This window comes from Halyomorpha halys, unplaced genomic scaffold (genome assembly GCF_000696795.3).
Source record: "Halyomorpha halys isolate HHAL.00 unplaced genomic scaffold, Hhal_1.1 Scaffold423.1, whole genome shotgun sequence".
NCBI classification, from domain to species: domain Eukaryota; kingdom Metazoa; phylum Arthropoda; class Insecta; order Hemiptera; family Pentatomidae; genus Halyomorpha; species Halyomorpha halys.
In genome coordinates, this window is record NW_027105827.1 from 128,617 (window position 1) to 152,104 (window position 23,488).

At 28.1% G+C, this 23,488-nt stretch overlaps 2 protein-coding genes across 2 annotated transcripts in view; one reads left to right on the forward strand and one right to left on the reverse strand.

The window, feature by feature from the left end:
• Window positions 1–2,831, forward strand: part of JhI-21 (Juvenile hormone Inducible-21) — a 67,615-nt gene extending 64,784 nt beyond the window's left edge. Inside the window, exons 7-8 of the mRNA XM_014423461.2 lie at window positions 1,410–1,502; window positions 2,627–2,831. Coding sequence (XP_014278947.1) covers window positions 1,410–1,502; window positions 2,627–2,697 — 164 coding nt within the window. The 3' untranslated portion in view covers window positions 2,698–2,831. The remainder of the gene's footprint in view (window positions 1–1,409; window positions 1,503–2,626) is intronic.
• On the reverse strand, window positions 1,985–21,903 carry Secp43 (tRNA Selenocysteine associated protein). The gene is made up of 8 exons (XM_014423465.3): window positions 21,851–21,903; window positions 21,508–21,776; window positions 21,229–21,426; window positions 20,638–20,797; window positions 8,017–8,191; window positions 7,259–7,524; window positions 6,090–6,202; window positions 1,985–3,017 (listed from the first exon to the last, which is right to left on the reverse strand). The coding sequence occupies exons 2-8, from the start codon at window positions 21,550–21,552 to the stop codon at window positions 2,979–2,981; spliced, it is 996 nt and encodes a 331-aa protein (XP_014278951.1). The 5' UTR covers window positions 21,553–21,776; window positions 21,851–21,903; the 3' UTR covers window positions 1,985–2,978.
• Window positions 21,904–23,488: the final 1,585 nt, after the last annotated feature.

Genomic DNA, 23,488 nt, shown 5'->3' on the forward strand with positions numbered 1-23,488 from the left:
AAAAAATGAGGCCACTCTGTAATAATTAGAAAAATATAGTCTTTTAAAAAACTTTCTACTGAAGTTCAAATTTATTTGGTTGAAATGGGTGTCATACATTATTAACAAGTTTAAATAGGGTTATTTGAACTTCCCACTGCTCATAATATTAAAGTAGAAGAAAATCGACTCGGTATATTTGAGAGGATATTAAGGAAGATTTACAGGCAAAAATACTTGAGAAATACACACCAATAAGGAGCTATATGAATGGTACAAAAACATGGACATGATGGAATTTCACAAGCATGAGAAACTATAGTGGCTAGGTCATAGAGCAAGAATGAACGACTCTGAGGCTCCAAAAAAACAACAGAAGTCCTACATCAGACCTACAGAGTTGAAAGGCTAAAAGCAAGATGGCTGGTTGTTGTGCCACTAATCACCATCCTCATCATAATGTTTTAATCATGTATAATATACTGAGTTCGTTTGTAGTATTTACGTGTCTTTTTTTCGTTCCATTAAATTTCAAGAGTAAAGAGCAAGTTACCATTTTTCATCCTAGTACTACATTCTGTGATATCTCTACCATGTTTATTACTTTCATCACATGTGAATTTTCTCTACAACAAAATTATCCCTCATTTGATAAATATCATTACATTTTAAAATCTTAATTTTGAATTCCCAAGTACTAAAATTTCTTCAGATCCTTAATAATTTCCCTCAGACATTCAGACATATTCTGCCTCCTATATATCATCGGCGTACCCAAGCACAGATATTTTACCACCTACAGTTAAACCTTTCTCTGTGCAGATTACATCTTTAATGGTGAATTCCAGTGCTAAATTAAACGAGACTGAGGAAAGGAGTTTCCCTGTTTTAAATCTGAATGGACTTCTAGCTTTTTGGAATAAAAATAAGCAATTTGAATTTTATTAACTTCGCATAAAACTAACTTCTCCAGAATTACCTGTTCATTAAAAAAAAATTTGAACTTCTGGAAATCAATAGAATCGTAAGCCTTTCAGATTTTAAAAATCAATACAAACCTCTCATAACAATATTAATATGAATTGGTGCTGATCAACACTCAAGTGTAATAAACTATGAGATGCCGATGATGTCAAGGCACTGACTAGTAGAGACAATGACAATTGAATCAAAGTAATATAAATTTTATTACTTTTCAAATTTTAATTATAAGATTCAGAGTTTACTATAGCACCATAGTGGTATTAAAATTTAACTTTCCATATTATCCCCTCTCCAAATAAGTTTTTTTCTTTAATAATTTATATCCTTTAGTAAGAACAAACATTTGTTCTAGCTAGAGTGACTTTGATTGTCTAAATTCTGTAAAATATGATTAATTTCACTATTAAAATACAACCCTCATAACATATATATTATTTTTTTTTCAGTGATTGCTTTTTTTATAACCATCTCTGGAGTTCCTATTTACTATTTATGTGTGAAAACTGAAAAAAGGCCGCTATATGTGGAGAAAACAATGCGTAAGTAATTTAAAGAGTTTTTATTTAGTCGATCTGATCCAAAATTTAAATTAAAGATAAAAATATTAAAATTCAAGTAAATCATTTAAATTAAAAAATAATTACTTTCAGATTTAGGGTACAAAAATTATTTAATCTGCCAGGTTAAACAATATCATGTTTAAGAACCACAGTAAATGAATTCCATAATAGTTCCCTAATTCCATTTTGTTATAAAAAAAATTCTCATATTTTAACTTGTTGAAAAAATAAATGTAATGACTTGTTACAGGAAAAATTTACTAATAAATAACATTATGTAAGAGCAGAATTAATCCAAGAAAAATAAAACTCATAAATCATTGCATTAAATAACAATTTAATTTTAACTAAAAGATGATTTGTTTTATATTCATCTCATACTAATTGCTATCGTTCTCCTACAGGAAAAAAAACTAATGTTGTTGATCATGAATATAGGGATTTTAATAAAAACAACTAAAAAAATAATCAGTATCATTTTTTATTCATTTGTAAATTTTTTTTAAATATAAGGTGTTTTCCTATGGATAAAATATTTACTTGTACATTAAAACAATAAATTTTAACTTAAACATTTGTTTGATTTCATTACCTATATGTACTGATATGCTTACACATTTTAATATACAAAAACTAGTTAATAAATTTCAACAAATATCTGTACTTAGATGGTCAAGGCAGAGAGTAGAGTAGAAGTGCCAAATAGAAATTTGGTCTCAGTCTATACAAAAACACAAAACAAACATATATATACAAACAAATTTTCTAAGACCAACTTATAGGTTCTTATTATAGACTACAAAAGTATGTGATGGGCTCTTGGAATCTTTTTCAAATTAAAAAAAATTGCATTTTATTTTTAAAATATTCAGCTCTTATACTGACTTCATTTCAATAATTTTTAGCATTTAGTTAGCAACTTATTTTTTTTATGAATAACAGTTTTCTGCATCAGCACCTTTAGCTTTATCCAGTCTTCATTTGAGTTATAAATATATCTACAAACTAAACCTAAAGAATAAAAATTAATGTTTAATTAAAATTAAAATTAGAAAATATTACATTATTTTATAAAATTTATAATATAATCTATATTTTCATAGGTGGTTTGACTATATGGCTTCAAAAACTATTGGCTGTTGTTCCACAAGAAAACCTTGAAGAAGATTTGTAAGATTGCTGTATGTATATGAAGAAGCTGTGAAATACCTGTTTTGTTGATGTACTTTCTTTATTTTGTATATTTTGCCATAATGCTTTAAATATAAGTATTTTTTAATAAAAAGAAATAAATCAATTATTTATTTTCATTCTTCATTATTTACATAAACAATCGTTTGAATTTACATGAACGTATGTAATATAAAATATACAATGTGTTATCTATAGTACATATCACATCAGTGATGGGTAAATTATTTACATGATTGTACAAATGAGATCACAGCTTAGTCTTCAGTCTATTATTGTTGGCTTCAACTTGTTCATTTCCATCTAGAAAAAAATAAATAATAATAGTAATACAATCAAGACTATCATAAGCAAATGAATTCATAAATCATAATAAAAATCTGTTATCAAAATAAATACATAAATGAATTTTATTATTTATCGCTAGGCTGTTTCACCAGCTCTATTATTCTGTCCCACCCCAACAAGATCACATTTCAGCAGCTTCACTACAGTTATACTCATTTCCCCAGCAATGACACAGTCTTGTGCCTCATCTATCACAACTTGTAAATCTCATTAATACAGTGAAACCTCTATATAACAGACACCCAAGGGGAAGATGATTTTGTCCGTTAAGATGGAGTAAATATAAAAAGGACACAAAAATGGAATAATATAATTGTGGACATTTTATCAATGAAACAAATACCTAGTATCTCCAAAAAAATCAATCATCTGATTTTATACTATTTAAAAAAAAAAAAATAGTACGATCATTTTATAAGATACATGTATTATGTTTTAATTTTTTAATTTGTGGTTAGTTTTTTGCGATTTTTAGGTTACTATGAAATAACATCATCCAAGAAGAAGACGAAAAATGTGTTATGTTTTTATTTGTTTGCACTTTGGCTATATTCATATTTATTTTCTAATGTTTAGGTTAATGTAAACTACTGAAATACAAACTGCATCTGACTACAAGTATTTAATATTTTGTAAATATTATATTTAATAACAAATAAAATTGCAAGTTAATATTTCAGCTTTATTATTCATTCATTCTGTATATTTTCTGAATAATCTGGCATAAAAATTAATATATAATTAAATAAAGAAAAATTCGTAAATAAAATACATAACTCATGATTTTTAGTTAACAAAATTTAATCAATTTTGCTCTAATATATTCAGCAAAAACAGTACCTATGTACTTGGGTATAATTTTCTCAGAATAAATGTCCCACAAATCCAGTTCTGGAATTGTAAGATTTGAATTTATGTTTTATGACTTTTGTTTGTTATAGAGGAATAAAAAGTGCTGATGGGAAATAAAATTGATGACCCCATCTGGAGTGGAGGGGTTGAGTTTAAATGCACTAAATTTTGTAATGTTTGTTATTTGTATTAGTTCTTTGGCATAACTCCCCTATTATAAGTTATTAGAGTATAGTTCAGTTAATGTTAATGTGTTTGTTTTTGTTCTCCCTTGTTAAGAACATTTCATTGGCGACAAGGATGGGATGTTGGAAACAGTTCTTATTAAGAGCCGTCAATTTTTGTGTGCAAATTGTACATAAGTATGGAACATCGTGTGGTCAGTGAAAATATTGAATATCGTATGATCAGCAATGGAGTCTTTTGGCAGCCACGTGTTAAGGACATTGACTCCTATTTAGACATGTTCCATCATTTTTTATTAACAAAGAATATTAATGATCTTCCAGCTTTAGAAGCTGCCTGCACCTTCAGAAGTGGAAGTGGAAACGCATAATAGTTTAGTTGCTAGTGTGGAAACTTCGAGGAAGCCTTGGCTTTTCAGGGTAACAGGACCTGAGTCTTGTCAAAATTTATGGGATCTCTGTTTACCGGATTCTCCAAATGACAGGACCTATGTGTAGCTTATTTCCTTGCTTTATGGACATTTTGACCCCACCAGAAATTAGTTCCAAGAAAGGGACACTTTCTTTAAAACAAGGCAGGGGAATGAAAGCCTAATGGAATTTGCTATAGCCCTTCGCAGTTTAGCGAGGTATTGAGATTTTGGTACCTTTCTTGACCAAGCGCTACAGACTTAATTTTTAAATAATTTAAAGTCTCTTCGAGTGAAAGATCGAGCTAGCCGGTCAAGTCAGACCATCAATTAATATGTTTTGTTCTTTATTTAAGCAGGGGAGGTTGTACTGTTTATTATTTGTATTAGCTCTTTGAGTTTTGACATAACTCCCCTACCTATCATAAGTTATAGGTTAGATGTTAATGTGTTTGTTTTTGTTCTCCCTTTCCAAAATTATTATTTTGTTAAGAAAATTTCAAGTTTGTACCATGTTGGCCAAGACCTTCATATTTTTATCCATTAAGAGGGGTGTCCTTAAAGAGAAGTTTCACTGTAATGCAATCAATGTTAATGTCAAACACAAATCCAATATTAATGACTAAAAAAAAAAACCGACTTTACTTTATACAACAGATGTCTGCTCTGAACAAAGCAAACAATAAATTATTCACTTATAACATTGGTAAACAGAAGTATAGAAACTAATTGTCAACTCTTTCAAATGAGAACAATGCTATGATTTAATCACTTTAAACAGTAAAATTTATTTTAACCACAAACTGATGCAAACTTTCATGAATAATACTGACTGTATGGGTAAAATTACAATAAACTAACTCAATAAAATTACAGTGAAGTAACTAATGATTTCTGAGAGAGGGTGTGGTTTTTCTTTTAACATTCCCATCTCCTCATAGTGTTATTAAAAAATTAAGCTTAAATTCAAGGAGAGTATTAAAAAAATTGTATCTGAAATATCAAATTTTATTTTCCCCACCCACCGTTTCCGTACTTATTATTTCCTACAGTATTTTAAATTACCATATCAGAAAAAATATATATCTACTATTGTTTTAATAAGATTCCAATTAACAGACAGCTTTTTCTTTCAGAACAGAAGTTCAAATATAAAAAATGAATAGAGAGGTATTTTGAAATTAGGTTTAGTTTTTATCCAATGAATATTTAAATCTAAAGAGAATTTCAAGTGATAATCAAGGTGTGATGGACTAAAGTTTAATTTTTAATTAAGCTTGCCAGAAATTTTCCTAATACATTTAGAACAATTTCAAATTCCAAGAAAATCCAATTTAACTTAACACCAAGCACAGTAATTGTTTTATAGAAAATGTACAGAATCAGTTATTACGCTATAGACTCCATAAATATTTCAAAGAATGACATATATGTGCTTAATAAAATGATATTTATTATCTAGAAAATAAAATGGTAAAATAAGAATGGTTTTGTGAGTAGTACTAAATAATATTAATTTGAACTTAAGTTCTAATCAATATGTTATTTATCTAATAATGACAGTAAAACATGAAACTCACTTCAAAATATTCAGGATCAATCCAGCCACTTGCAGAGACATCATCCCAAAATGCAAAAAATTGTCTAGCATATTCATCATTTTCCTTTTCAACATCAATGAAAGGAGAATGATCTGAAAATAAGAATTAAAAAACAAATTAATAGTAATTAAACATAAAAGAGTGAAAGTTTAAAACCTTTTTTTTTTATATTCACAGTTGTAGAAATTAAAAGATGATTTAGGTATCCTCCTAATTATGAGGTCTGAGATTAAGATTTCAGCGTTATATTCTTATTCAGCGTTATATTATATTCTTAACTAAATCAAATTTAAAAGACATGCTATACATTTTTTTAACTTAACCACCCATTTTGGAAATACAAATATCTTTAAAAAAGGAATTTTTGTAGTTTAATAGGTGTATTCTATACGTTTTAAAACAAAATAGATAGCAGGGCTAGGGGTAAATGAAACAAATATAAATCATTCAATCAATATAAAACGTATATTTTATACAACACCAAGTGTTGCTTGTGACACCTAAAAAATTCTCATTGCTTTCTTTGAAATTCTCATTTATGACTAAGAGACATATCATGGGTATTGAGTAGGTGGCCAGAGATTATGAAAACTCAGTTTGTCAAGTATGGATTGATGTTGTAAGGATGATTGATGGATGTAAGGATTGATGATGAAATCCTTTTTTCTTAACAATAGACCTCAAGGAAAGAAAGGTAATTGCTGTGTTATGTCCTGATACAGAAAGTACATTGTTTTCCAGTAAAAGTTTTGATTGCTTATACAATTCCACAAGTTGAGCTACATTGTAAGCTTACACTCCTGTCAATGCCCATACATCTCTAAGTAATGTGAAGAAAAATTAATTATCAATTCTTTTTGCCTGCCATTTAGACAATATTATTTATGGTAAATAATTATTCATAATATCCATGTTGCTAATAAATAATGACTTATACCTAACCTATGATAAACTGTTCAATTTAATTGAAAAATAAAATTGTAAATTATATATTCCAATATCAAGAACTAATAAAAAATTGAAAGTTGGAACTTAACAACTTCTTAACATAAAAAAAAAAATGTATTTAACTAGTAATGGTAATATAGAGTATAGAAAACCTAAGTAATTTTTATTGCTATGGACAGTATTTACATCACTATGTATACCTATAATATCCTGACTTGGATCTGCAGTTGGGACAACAGCCTGGACTGTGGCAGGTTGGGTGGTCGTGGCTGCAGGCTGTTGGAAGTTAACAGCAGCTTGTTGCTGATAATAGTTCTGGTAGCCATCAGTGCCCATGTAACTGTTGTAATCGTAACCATAGCCCCAACCAGGATAGTTACCCCAATATGATGAAGGGTCGTAGTAATGGGAGTAGTCTGTACTATTGTAAGTGGTGCTTCCCTGGGGGCCTACCACTTGAGTGTTACTGAAAATAAAATAAATTCAACATGAAGTAAACACTAAAAAAATTTTCATATTTATAATAAATAAATAATTAGCAAAGAGGTACATAAATTCTATCACAATTAATCATTATTTAAAAACCGACAAATAAATGATCTATCTGCTATTAAATGAACCAATAATACTTTATTTTAACATCAATTAAAAATGAAATCTATCTAATAAAACCTACGTCTGTGTTGTGTACTGAGTGATATTAATAGAAAATTTATTATTAAGTAGTGCATGTAATGTACAACTCTATCCCATTTCTAAGTTATTCGATAGAAATAAAGAATTTATAGTTGAATCTTTAATAAATAAATCATAAATTTAAGATTACATAATAAATATTATGTTGATGAAGAGTAAGAAGTGGGAGAGAGGGTGGGATTGAAGGGGAGACTGGTGTTTAAAATGAGCCTTAGGATTGACTCCCCATTTGTAAATAAATAAATATATCACATTAACTTACTTTTGCCCATTCGTCTGTGTTCGCTGAGCTTTTGGTATAGCATTAGATATTTTCAATGGTTTACTTCCAAGACCTTTATACCCATTCATATGCTGAAGGCAGTGTTTTTGTTCATCTTCTGATCCAAACCTCAGAAAACCAAAACCTTTACTGAAACCGCTAGCATCCAGAATCACTGCAGAAGAGACATATAATTAAAGTTCTAGAATGGCAAAGCTTGATAAAGTAATAATTAAGACATAACATATTAAAAAATAAAATGACATTAAAAAAAAAAAACAATCCATCAATAATTTACAGGCTGGCTGAGGTGTATGAATTGAAGTTTTAGATATATATAATTTATAATAAAATTTGTAAATTAAATTTTATTTTCTTAGTAATTTTTTCTCTCCTCACAGATTAATTCTATATATGAAAAGTTAAACGGCTTTGTGAAGACTTCAGGAGTTTCATGAAAATCATTAAAACCATTTCGACCCTTCAGTATAAAAATATATTTCTTAGCTATTGCAAACATGGTACCATATTTGGTATATAGACATTAGGCTATATACCAGTTTAAAAGATAACATTTAATATATATATATTTTTTTTTTAATGTTAAGATAATGATTCCTAAACTTTTATATGTAAAATATTTATAAACATTGCTCTTCAATTTTTAATAATTACCAAAAATATTTATAAATATGATTACTCTTTATTTTTAATTAATTACTAATCAGAATGATTGAGTAAAATCTATTTTTAGAACCTCATTAAACCCACATAGTAAAAAATAAAACAGCATAAGAATAATTTTTTTTAATTGATTTTATCAGTGAACTATTCTATTTTAAACAGATATACATATATTTTAATGACTTTTCAACTTATTTTTTAACTTTAACCATTTTTGAATTTCTTTTCTTTACTTTTTCACTCTATTCATCTTATTATAATGTTATAAACAACCAAAATATTTTTTCTCCAACTTTATAAATGATTGAGATTTGTCTGCATAAATCCATTAATTGGCTTAATTTAAAACACAATGGTGGATTATAATGACGAGTATGAGAATCATAGTGAAGGGACCCTGGTACCAAATTTAAAAAAAATAGGGAAAGTTGTTTCGGATAAAAGTTAGGAACGGATGGATTTATTTTTCATTCAACTACCAGAATCTACATTATCTCGAAATGTTAAGCCTCAAATTTTGAGTGAGAGTTAATTTTGTGTTTTTCTTGGTCGATTAGAAAGGTACAATATCAAAAATAATAAACCAAAAGTATATATTTTCAACAGATTAAATTGAGAAAAATTATACAACTTAAATGTATAATAAATTTAAAAAAAAAAATCTAATGAGAATGTTTTTACATCAATTATATTTAAAATAACAGGAAAAAAACAGGGTTCGAACACAAGGGGTCATAAAAAATCTTACCATATAAAGCACATAGTTAGTAAATCATATTTAAAAATATCAAGATTTATTTAAAGCAAAATCTGTAGTTATTTCAAAGGAAAATAAACACATACTAAAACTTCAAAAACATAAGATAAAAAAAATGGATGATAAGAACAAAAAAGAACACTAAACACCTTTATGACTTCATCGATTCTTAATTATATATTCAGATTTAAATGTATGTAACTTAATCAATAACAAGAAAGAAAAACAACTGAATAGTCTATTATGGAAAGTCCATATATCCAAAATTACAGATATATAAAATTTTTTGAGGTGAAAGTTCTTTACCGACAGTATAATTCAAGAAATAAAAATATACAGGAGGGAGTAAATTGATTTTGTGAGGAAAAGGAACTCTTAACATGAAACAAAAGTGGTGAGGGCCGATGCTTCATGTGTTTTTCATTTTGATTAAAATATCAGTCTATAAAAATTTAAAATATCATCAATCTATAAAATAGAACATTTGAATTTAAATACTTTGAAAACTAAAAATCTAAATTGCATACTAAGTGAGGGAAATGTTCAATATTTCACTTGGTATTGAACTAGAATTCAAAATTCTATCTTGATTGAGAGGCAATCGATTGACATGTATTTGCAAAATATATTGAAAACATTCAATCAAATGTTTAGATTTCCTATTTTAACAATCACCAAAGAATCATATAAACATTTACTCAAAAAAACGGATGATAATGACTTATTGAAAACTGTTTGTTTACATTTCTTATTTTTGCAATCACAATAGAATAATAACAACATTTACTAAAAATACAATAAGATAAGATAAACCCTAATATCACAAATGAATAGTATAATTAAATAAAACATTATTTAATAATTATAATTAAATAAAAAAATAAGATAAGCACAAACGTTAGTGTATTATGTAAAATAAACATCATTTATTTATTAGGGGAGAGGGGGGAAGAGAGGAATTTTCCAACATTTAAAATGTAGTGTTGAGCCTTTTAGTTTTGGACTACTCATAACCTATTATACGTGATTAGTGATTATCATAATTACTCATTTTTTGTTTTTAATGATAAGTACTTATTCTCAAACAAATAATACATTACTAGCAAGAGTTCTCAATAAATTTATTAAGAACTCTTCTTTCCTAGGTAAACAGTTGGGTATGAGATATATAACCTCTGCATAATTATTTATAAATGAATGGAATATGGTCCGGGTGCGGTCAAAAAAACTCAAATAGTAAATGGGTATACTATTTTTATTTGAGCCAAAGTTTCGCCCCACGTTGCAGGGCTTCAGGGCTGTTTTGACGGACGTCAAAGTCAGTCCAATTATTTACAAAGATTCATTCACATTCTGATTGCCTTGGAAATGAGTCTCTTAACAGGTTATTCTTTCATTTAGAATTTTTCCTGTTTTGAAGTGCAATCATTTTTTTAATTAATAAAATTTTATTGTGATTTCATTAACTCATCAATATTTGATTACTGATAAATAAATTCAGCCTAACCTCCTCATTAGTTACTTTGGATCTAACCTGTGCCTATGCCATGAGATAGTTAACGATAATATTAATTTTGCTCTGTATGCACTTCAATACAAATCAAACTCTAGCATAAAGAATTAAACAGGAAATAACAGACAAGTCCCATCAGTACACAGAAGAGGAAAGGGATTTATCAAACATTTGCCTCCAAATAATCAGATACCTTCAAGTTGATCTCTTACGCACATGAAAATCAGTTTTAAAGTGAATCTAATAGCCTAACATTCAAAAAATCAGGAACCTATTAAAAAAAATAAGACAACAGTGTTAATTTGATCAAATTTTTTAATTTGTTTAATTTAAAGATGTCGAGATAGTTCTCTCCAGCATATATTAACAAGCAACTGTTATGCACCTGTCTCATTACAGAACTATTAGTTCTGCTGGAAAGTTCTGTCCGTTTTTAGAATAATTTAATTTAATAATAGCCATCAATATTTATGACTTTTTGCCAGCTTGATGGCGATTTGTATATTTCATTTTTAAAAAGTCCCTTATTCCTTGAGATGAAAAATAGGACTAATGCTTGTCTAATATCTTCTTAGTTTTAATGACAGAGGCGAGTGGTGATTGGGAGAGTTTCAGGTCCAGAGAGTATGCTGGATGCGAGAGAATTTCCCAGCCTAAACAGTCCTCTGTGAGTTTCTGGCGTGTCCCAAAGCAGTATGTGGCCAGCATTTTCATAAAGCAGAATGATGTATTTCCTATTGAGCATCATCGGCCTCTTTTCTAGGAGTGCTATTTCTAATTTATTCAATTGCTAATAGTAATTCTCCAGACTCAGCTTTTCGTTCGGTTGCAACAGCTCAAAATGCCTTGGTCCTCAATGTCCTACCATATACACGACATTCCCTTACTCAGGTTCAACTTTGTTAAAATGTGAAGGTTTCTGGTTTCAGAATATCCCCTTACAATGTTTTTGTAAGTAATCCAATTTTCATCCCCAGTTATCGTCTGGTCCAAGAAGCGTTTGATTGGGTTCCATGCAAGCGGGGATCATATAATTTTTCTCACTCAACTCATGTAACACCTATCTCAAACATTATTGAATTATCTTTATTTTGGTTTATTCAATAGATAATTATTTATAAACTCAGTGACAAAAAAAGAGCAAAATACACATGAAATGAATATGCAAATATTTGTTGGAACATGTAACCAGATTGGACAGAACTTTCTATTACACCTAATATTATCCTATTTTGGACTATGCATGACCAATTGGTCAATTTGAAGCAGCTAACGCCAACACTAGAATGGATGTCAATACACCTAGTACATGATCATGAAAGGTAATGAGATTTTTCAGAATAACAAGATGATCACCTTAGTAGCAGGTTGGTTTAAGAAGAGTTCATTCTAGGATAGACACATAGATTACATTCTGCAGAACTAAGCAACCATAACTCATGAATTTTAATTAATTGACCTAAATATTAAAAGCATATATTATAGTGATTGAAAATCAAATTTAACAAAAAGATCCAGATATTGAGTTGTTGATAACCTTTTGTTTAACCATGATAAATAGTATTCTCTGATAAGGTAACCACATCCTGGCTATCTGTGTCATTACAGTAATGTATGACAAATAGCCACGACCAGGCTGATGTGCTATCACAAATCAAAAATTTCAAGATCTGTGGTGGGTATCAGAAAAAAAAAATATGAATTACTGTTTTCACATCATTTCTATATTTTTGTTTATTGTATGTTTAGGATAGTTTGGCTATTTCAACGAACAACAACCTAACATTAGTTTTAGACTAACATTCAGCTCAGCACTTATTCTGAATCTGAAAAATGAAATTTAACCATCTTCATAAAACCAAGACTAATTTAGGTGTTTGATAGTAAAACAAAGAAACTGAAAAAAGCAACTTTTACAACATTTAAATGTTGGTTAATTACAATGTTCCTGCTTAAACAGGAATCTCTTACCATAACTTAATATAAACATTATTCTCTTAAGAAAATACATTTCCTGAAGATTCTTTCAACAATTTATGAAATTAGCACTAAAAAAGCCAGTGATACAAAAAACTTCAATTCATAAAAAATTTCAGTTCCAATTTTTGACAACCACATGTCTCAATCATTAGGAGCCATCAATAGACAGTTGGATTCAGTTTTTGAACAGCTGTCTTTGAAGAAACAAATACCAAACATAACAAGGTACTTCAGAATATATTTTGTTTTCTTCTTCAATGCCTATTATATGATAGGCCTGATAGCGAAGATAAAAGAAGACTTAAAGCTGGGATGTATGACTATAACTGAGCTATCGAGGCTGGTTCATGATGTATGAGCTACTGTATGCACAAGGCTTTATGTTTGTTCATTAACAGCCCGCGGTTATCATGTTGGTAACTGCTTCTTTCAACAGCATCTTCTGAATTAGCATCTTTTTTTTATTACATGAATATAAACCAAACAGATAGTTTCAAACTGCATACTCTACAATAACAAAATCTCGTGTAGAGGTTATTTAAAGCCAGCAGAAAAGGAATGGATACTCCTTATCAGTATTATCTAAAATTACTCCTCCATTAACACATAGGTGCTAAAGGGTCGTCCATTCCTTATTTATTTCTGTAACATCTATACACATAATAAACGAACAATATATCTTATGAATCGGTCCTTGAAGGTAACAGTTGCAATACTAGCGAATGCCAAGAAAGAAAGATTAAAACACATCAAGTATCTTTAACATGATATTAGATAGATTTAATTACATGTTAGAGATTAGATTAGACGTTAAATTCAACTTGAGGTTTTCTTTATCTCCTTCCTTTCTGCCTTAAAATGTCGAGGTTTCCTAGAGCATCAATAATGGAATATTTGATCCCTTGTGTTAGAAATCTCAACATGTGATGCTAATTTAAATTTTAGGAACTGTAAAATAATAATTAGAGGCTATTTTGGCACTTGCTAAGCTCAGTATTTTAAATTTAAATCATAAAGAATAAATGATTAATCTGCAAAATTGACCAGATCCATCATTTTGCATACATTAAAATTGAACCAATATTTTCTCATTTTCTCTTTAGTCGCCACTTAAAAAATACAGTTCACATTAGTGGGTCAAAATGTAATTTATTAGTAATGTCTAGAGTAACGGCTGCCTAACTTTTTTGATCATCGATCCCTAAAAATTTACTGATTCTCTCGTCTATTTCTTCTATATAGATATGTTTAAAAAATGTGCAGTAATTCATTGGTTTATGTTTGGTTCAAAATTGATTATTTTCAGTCTTAAATCTTAATAAGTTTAAATTATTTGTTTATATTTTCAATTCTTCTTGGGTTATAAATGTAAACAAACTCATAAATTTAAAAAATATTTAAAATCTTTACATAAGGCTGAAGATTTAAAAAAGTTTGATTCAACATTTTTTTTTTCAACAAAGCTTAAAATAATTATCCATACAATTAATTTTACTTGAATTAATGTTATTACATATTTGTTTTCCTGGTTTATGTTAAAAATTATTTTCCAAACGATAATCATAGCTGTCAATAAATTTGTGATTATATAGCATTGGTATTCAATCGACCTTCTAAATCGGAATGACCACTGATTATATCATCTCAACTTGGCAACCTATATACCTAGCAAGAACGACTTAATTATAAAACGTCTATAGATAATGTTTCAAAAAAACAAAACAAATAAAAATACCTTTTTAAATATTCCTCCTCTTATAACTTATAAGAGCAATTTCCTCCACACTATTTTCAGTAAGTTATTATGTCATACATGAATACATATATAATAAAATTAACCTTCAGTTAATCCAACCATAAATGTAACTTGATTAACAACTCACAATTGAGGTAAACATTTACAAATAAACTGCTGAGAATTGTAAAACTAAATGAGGAAATGTCAACTTAATCCACTTAAATTAAATCAGTAGTGATTATTTTTTAAATTTAATAGAGAAAACCATCTTCACTTCAAAATTAATATCTCAGTATAGAAAAAAAATTAACCCTTTTAGTTAACCCTATTCTTCTTTGCAAGGGGACATGAGTGGTGCTGTGCTGAATGTGCAAATCATTTAAATATTAAGAACCGTTATATGACAAAAAATCAATGGTTTGAGTTCATTTTGAATCTAATAGGTGCTACCACTGCTCCGAAGAAAAACTCTTGATTAAATAGAAAACAAACAAATAATTTAATTTAAAAAAAAAAAAAAAAGGAATACAGAAATAACCTTATCTTATACTTCTATTTAACAACAGTATGTTATTGTTATTGATGTTATTTCCTTGAACACATTAGTGGATTGTAAATGATATTGTATAAACAAAAAAATGGAACTGGAGCCGGGTACCTTCCACATCTGAATGAAACTACTCTCCTAAAAACATATTAATACACTTTCTTTATGTCTACAAGTGCAGATGTACGAACTTTCAATATGCTGACATTCACAAGGGACTGTATATACTTGCAAAGAGCCGTACGGTTTAATAGAAGGCCTGCGTATATAACACTATACTAAGTTCCATTATTTTGTATATGGAACATCACTAAAAATCCACTAATAAGTTTAAGGAGAAATGCAATAATTCTGTTGCTTATAAAAAAACAGGAGATAGGGTTATTTCTGTAGTTAAATTTATTTTAACATTTTTAGTTTTTGATCTATTATATTTTAATCAATTGGCTTTGACTAAAATTAAGATAGATGTGAATCAGGTTTCGATAATTTTGTGAAAGTGCCATATAGATACTTAGCTAGTATCTGATAACACTTATAAGTTCAAAATAGTAAAGTGTGAAGTTAAGTCAGGTTTTTACACATTACTGGTCTATTTATCTATGTTCTGTTTCAAATTTGAAAACAGAAATTATGAAGGATATGTATAATTATTTATTTTACAATTCGATGGAATGTTGAAACAACTAATTATAACCCCTTATGTCATTTTAATGTTTATACTTCTAACTGTATACTTGTAACCTTCTGTCAAGCTCATATTGATATCAAAGTACAAAGTTATTTTCATTTGTTTGTTTTTTTAATCTCCACTGACAAAGATGAAGTAAAATCTCCTAAGTTTACTGTACTTCTTGAGCAAGTATAACTTGAGGACAGTGGTCTACTTGAAGTTATCAAAAACTATATGTAATGCCTAAATCATTATTAGGCATTTATAATTTTACAAAACAACTCAATTATGCGTGTTTAAGAGAAAAATTGTCTATGGTTCCCTTTAAGTGGTGTTAGTTAAACATACAACACTACATATTTAATTTATAACGCAAGATCGTTTTCCATCCTCTCCACCAATATTACAATGGAGTAACAAAACTGTGGTGTTTATTAATAGTAAATTAAATGTTATTTACCTTAATATTTAACATCCAATTGTTAGATATGGATATCTTATTCTTAAAAACAGACTTTGTAATGTTTAATACAATCCTTAACTATTTATTGTCCAATTTATATCAAAGTCATGGCTAAGATTGACTACAGAACCGTAATATTGAAACGAATCATCATAAGTTAATGAAATCAAACATCACTTACATCATATCAACATAAAGCCCAACTTACATGATCAATGTTATTGAATGTGATATATACAGGTAAACCACATGTGTCAATGTTATTGCTACAAAATACCCCTAAAACAATTAATATATTGACAATGTACGAGGCCCTCAAGTAAAAATGTGAATAGATACTAATGCACAATGAAGTTGATTCTCATTGTAGGGCCACTGGCAACTCTGCCATTTAAGGAGATTATGAAACCTAATAAAATACTTTTTCGGTATATAAAACTGCAATAGTTTCAAAACATTCACGGAATATTACTGAGCAATTTGAGACATCAAATTTAATTTAAATTAAATTTAAATATTAAAATCATTAAACACATTAAATTAAAAAAAGAGATTATAAGCATACATATACTTAAACATTTATGCTCTAACATAGTGTGGAAATTATGGTATAGTAACAAAAGTTTAAAAAAAAAAAAATAGTAAACCATTTAAAGTGAAACATGGAAGGAAAACTTATATTCAATGTTAAAAGGAATTAAATTTAGTTGAGTGACCTCATTATACTATCTTGAATTCTTTGAAACCTAAGAAACCTAACCTTGCATAAAGGGCTTGTTATCACACTGGAGGCAGCTGACATTATCTACCCACAAAAATGTTGTGTCTTTACTATTTTATAGGAAAAATAATATGGTGTTTTAGAACAATAATACAACAATGTGTGCTTCAGAGAAGATATTTCTAGTAGTAACACTGGACAGTTACAATTTTAAGCCAAATTACCACTATTATTTTATTTAATTATAAGTTAATAAAACTTTTTTTTATATCTTAATAGATTAGTAAATTGATAGCTTTTAAAATATTAGTCTTTCTCCAATTATTTTCTTTTTGAAAAATTGGACAAGAAAAAGTGGAATTCACATTAAGAGATGAGCTTATATTGAGCTGCAATTAGCTTTAAATGAAGTATTGATACAGGCATATCATACATATTAATGGAAACTTTATAAATTAATTATTGTAAGAGAGTAAATGAAAATAAACACAAAAATATTGAAAAAACAAACAAATTAATTAAAAAATATTAATGAAAATAAAATACGAGAATAAGGAGATGGTAGGGGGGTGCAGTCAAAAAGTAACAAAAAATGGTAAACATACTATTTTTTGTTTCTTTTTGACAGCACCCCCGACTATCTCCTTAAATTCATTTATATGTGTATATATATAAAATCCTAATAATGGAATTCTTTTTGTTTTTTAATGGCAAAAATCTACGAATTATAAAATTAACCACCTCAACATAATAATTTGTCAATTTACAGTTAGTTACAATGCTTATGGCACATAAAATGAAACATTTAATACAATACATAAATATATATGTTAAAAAGTATATTTGGCCATTTTAATTACTGCCTTGATACTAATAATCAGCACTTTCCATATCATCATACTAAAGCGTTATCATTCATTAGAAACAAGAACGCAGAAGCTCTATATCCAACCATTGGACCTCAAGGTTAAAGGAACAATCATACCAATATATCCCGATTAATACTCAACACAGATGAATGGAACAAATGCAGGATGATGTCAAAACAAATATCAAAATATTGGAGAAATAACTCTATATTTTTTCCCACATAAACAATCTCAATACAATAAACTCAAATGTTTTCTAAAAAATAAATAAAATGACCCAACATACAGAAAAATCAATGATAAGAACATATATCAATAATATAGAATGGCAAGAACCATTGTGAATTGTCGAGTTTAATGGGGCTATTGTACGATACTGTTTCAGATAGAATAAACAATTAATTAGAATTTCCTCAGTAAAATATTAAAATTATAAGAAAGTTTTCCTTTAACAGTTCAAAAAGATTTATTAGCAATTTGTATTATTTTTTCTTTTTCTAGAAGAAATTTCCCTTTTATTACTTCATTAATTTATTTTAAGATTGATATATGTCCATCATATAATTATAGAAGGTTGATATACCCAAATTAAAACAACCTTTCATATAGAAAATATTGAACATAAGTAAAATAGTTTTTTGTTTTTCTATTAATCACATGTGAGAAGATTGAACATCATAAAAAATGAAGAAGAAAACATGTATAACTGATGAAGAAACATAATATAACTTATATTCAAAATTTTGACTACCTTAGTTTGGATTGACTATGTCTATAATATAATTTAAAAACAATGAAATTGATAACAGGCTAACTGTTCGAAGCCTTGTTCAGATGTTTGGAAAAAGAAAAATATAATACAAAGTATAAAAATTGGGCAAGCAAAAATGAACTGTCTTTGATCCGGTGCTGAATTTTTAAATTTAAATTAAAAATTGCTTATTTTTTTCCTGAATTAAAATGAAAAGTTTGGTTCCTTATTATACAACTAAATAAATAAAATTTCTTTCCTAATAAGATAATAAATGAACTGTAATAGAGTAACTGGAACTAACTAATACAAACGTAATTGCCTACAGGGCGAATCTTCTAACTTTTCAGTGTAAGGGCCAGATTATCCCTACTACATTCTAAGGTTTCTGAATACTCCATGATGTGCCAAAGGTCAAAACCAAACTAGCCCATCATAGCAACATATTCATATCATTAATTGCAGATACTACAGTAACTTTCATTGTTTATACCAATTATCATGTTTCTTAATTTATCATTAAAAAAACATTTGATTTGTATTTTGCATGTTTTACTTACATTATAAATTTTACAATATAAACAAATTAAGCCATGGTGGGCTAGAGTGTTGGTACTTTGGGACTAAGATAGTCTGTCAACCATATTTTGGATATTACAAACTATGGCATTCTGCTTTATTTTTTTTAATTTATTCAAAAAATTTCAATTGACTATATTATTAGTAGCAACTGACATACAAGAAAATTAAACCAAAAAAGGACTTCTAAAAATATTTATTTATACTTCATTATATGAAGAGTTTATTATAAAATACTGATAATTAGTTTAGTAAACCATTTCAGTCAACAAACATTTATGTCATAAATGTCAACAAATAATAATTTTACTAGCCCAGTTTTCATTTCAATAAATGAAATTCAATAATAAACTTTTGTCAAGATACAATAAAAAGGAAAATCATTTCAGCAAACAATTTAAAATACAGATCTAAGCTGTATTTTGGGTGGTAAAAACAAGAAATCATTATAAATCACTATTTAAATAAAATAGTAAAAAAAATAAAATAAAATAAATAAATAATAATAATAAAATGTTGATATATAAAAACTTTCTAACCCACGAGTTTTTAATTATATACTAGCAAAGTAACTTGAGGACCTTAGGGAAAAAAACAAACATTAATAATAAAACAATTACAAAAACCAGAAATAATTTATTGTAAAATATTTCTAAAATCACAGCCCACACTGCTTTGATAAACATTGAATAAATATTTTCAAGGTATTTCATCTAAATGAAAATATTTATTACTGAAAAACTGTCAGAATAGTAATATTAAAAAATATTATCATAAATAGTAATGTTTTTCAATAATATAATAAATAGGATAGATATTGTATTAAATAATCTGTTGTTCCTTAACACAAGACCACTTTTACAAGTGATGATAATTTCCTGTATGAGATAATAATTAGATTCATAACTCATGAAAAATAATAATAATAATAGTTATCAATCATTTCCAATTAATAATAAACACTGTACAAAATACTTAATTAACAACCTAATAAATTTCATGACTAGAAACTAATTAACAATGCAATTTAGAAACATAACTCATTATTATAAAACACACCCTCATTGACATATCTATCATAAAATTATAATACCTTAAGTAATCATACAACATATACTTCAAATTTAATAGTAAATATACAAATAAAATACTGCATGCAAGAAGACAACTAGACGATCATTTCACCTATCTTGCTCGGGGCAGCATTATTTCATTCCCAGTGCACCCATGATTACTGAAAACTTCCAATTTAATAACAATTAACATGAACACCTTAAAATAATGAAATCTTCCACTTTGTAGATATGTTAATGAGGCAGTTTAAGTGTAAAGTAAACAATAGTTACCTTTGGCTGCTTTGATGGACTGATACCTTCCTGCAAAGGTTTTATACAAAGTGTAATCATCAACTTCGGGTGTAAGATCTCCAACCCATAATGAGAATTCCCTCTCATTCATCATAATTTTTCCTTGGTTTGTCGCAGTATTCAGTCGGAACCTAACTGGCTGTAAGCACGGATAGTTTTGTGATGAAACAAAATATCAAACCTTACACCTAATAACATGACTAGTATAGCATCACATAAATTTCATGATCTTCATGAATACAGACAACTTAAATAATAACATTTTATACTCGACAAATATCAATAAAAGTAAGTGCATGAAATTACATACCAGGCATGAAAATACTAATTGAGTAATTTTTCAATATAATACGCTTCTTCTTTTTGTAGTCCAATATGGAAGCTCCATATTCTATTCCAAAACGCTAGTAATGATAATAATTATGCTTTAAACAGTTAACCTTGTATTGAATAAAGTTTACTTCGAATACCTCATATAATTCACAGCTAATAATAACTATATTTATAAACAACTAACAAGAATAGAAATAAAATAATTCTAATAAAGTACTATAAACAATTAAAGCTTACAGGTGTAGTATTTGGTATCACTTTTCCATTAAGTTTGTGCATTGCATCAATAGCTTCATCATCATTCTCAAAATGAACAAAACAATAACCTGCGGGTTCACCAGTAAACTTATTTCTCATTACTTTAACATTTAGAGGTTTTTCCCCCATTCTCTGAAAGGAGGCCAATATAAAGGACTCTGTCATGTACGGTTCCAGCTACAACAAGGAGGGTAAAGTAATGATAAATTTTGCCAGAACAGAATTTATGAAAAAAGGTCCCTAGATGAATGCACTTACTCCTCCCATCCACAACTGACAATGTACCATATTTCCAGTTGTCATCTCGAAATGTTTATAAATAGTATTTCCAGTTTCTTAAAATATACAAAACACGCTAGAATGCACTTTCGCAACCACTATTTAGCATATTTAACACACATACGCACGCCGACTTATCCCAATACTGAGAACATGGCGTAAGTGTAGCGTCCATCATTTGTTGCCACTACATCTTTCCATCGCCGTTCCGAATAAATAATAAATCAAATAGTTTACCAAATGAATAACTAAAATTATTTAAGTATATGAATTAATAAAAATTAAATTAAAATAAATGATAAATGAATGATAATCTAATTACCAAGAAAGTTCTATGTCACGTGAACTATATTAGTGTAAAACTGTTCTAAAATAGAATAAACTTTAATCACAAGCATCAAATAGACGAAAAATTTGATATCGAAAAATGACCAACTCTATAGCTGTTAACAAGCTAACAATCAAGACTGCATGAGTAGTTAAATTATTAGTCTAAGAATCCTATTACATAAAAGACTAACTTTATTTCGAACTATTCATTGAAAAATATTATTTATTACAATTATAATTTAACTATTATGAGATTCTTCAAATCAGCATTAAAAAAAAATAATTTGCCAATTTGTCTCTAAGTAAATGTGCCCGCATTCGTTCAGAAGTACGATCAATGGTAAGTAAATAAATTTAACAAATATATATATTTCTTTAACTAAATCATTTATAATAGTAAGATGATCTGATCTGATTCTTTATCTAGACTTACGCCGAAGTCGAAGGTTATTTTTGACTTATATTAAAATCCTTATTAATAATGTACAGATACATATTTAATGTCAATTTATAATAAATTCATTCAAAAATTTTATTTTATTAACTGAAATAGTAACCAATCGTAAGTTCACGTTTTAATAACGATTTTATGACCAAGCGATACCAATTTTCTGCCAAATCTAAACATTTAAGACAATGTCTAATAAAAATTCAATTAGCTAAAACAGGTATTAATACGGACAAACATACATGAGTAGTAACATATCGTCGACAAAAGAATAAAATCAAGTGACTGTCAAATTCTAAATTTCAGAAGGGACCCAAAAACCATTTATAAAACTAATTTTTTATCGGATTCCCTTTTTCTCTTAAAAATATTATATAATAGCAAGTAATACACTATCGAGTGAAAAAAATAATTTACCACTGTTGTTATGCAATATTAAAGAAATTTAGGACTTACGTTGTTATACACTTTTGCCGACATTTAGTCCTCAAATGGTAATTTTCTTAATCAAATAAAGAGTAAACATCCTTTTAAAACTAAAGTGGACCATTCCCATAGGTATTTTCCTTATAAAGTTATAAATTACATCAAGTAAACCATGATGTACTGCAATATTTCATTAAAACAACTGAAATATTATTTTCATTACCGGTAACCTAGCTCCCTCTAATGAAAGTCACTGCATACAGCCTTTTTACATCTAATGTGAATAAAAAAATAATATACTTTAAGAAACTAAAGATTTCCAGCTTGGGACAATTTGTGTTCAATTCATCGAATGTTAAATATGTAATAATGTTTCGTTTTTTTGGAACAGTGGATCTGTTAAGAGGCCCAGCACATAGGCTACGTCGACACTACATAAGATCCAATAATAAAGTAAATTGGTATGAAATAGAAAAACATTAAGTTATATAATTAGAATACGTGATGGTGAATGTGCCTCGGATCTACTATTTAGAGATCCACTACTAATCATATCAGGTGCGCCACCAGAGATCTTGGGATTAATCCATTACAGAAGGTTATTCAAAGAATTACATACAAAGTGGCCATGGGTACGCTGTGATACAGCAAATAGTCGTGTTCAAGCAAAGATATACCAAAGAAATTTCCAATATCTCCTTCGAAAAAGAGTCACAGTGATCATGCGAAATAAAGATGATACACTATGCACCGGGC

Excerpts from the sequence above, each read along its gene's own strand:
- Secp43 (XM_014423465.3), bottom strand. The coding sequence starts at position 21,552 with ATGACAACTGGAAATATGGTACATTGTCAGTTGTGGATGGGAGGA. Across the intron at positions 21,427-21,507 it reads GTCAGTTGTGGATGGGAGGA|CTGGAACCGTACATGACAGA; the intron begins GTAAGTGCATTC and ends TCCTTGTTGTAG. Across the intron at positions 7,525-8,016 it reads ACACAGACGAATGGGCAAAA|TAACACTCAAGTGGTAGGCC; the intron begins GTAAGTTAATGT and ends TTTTATTTTCAG.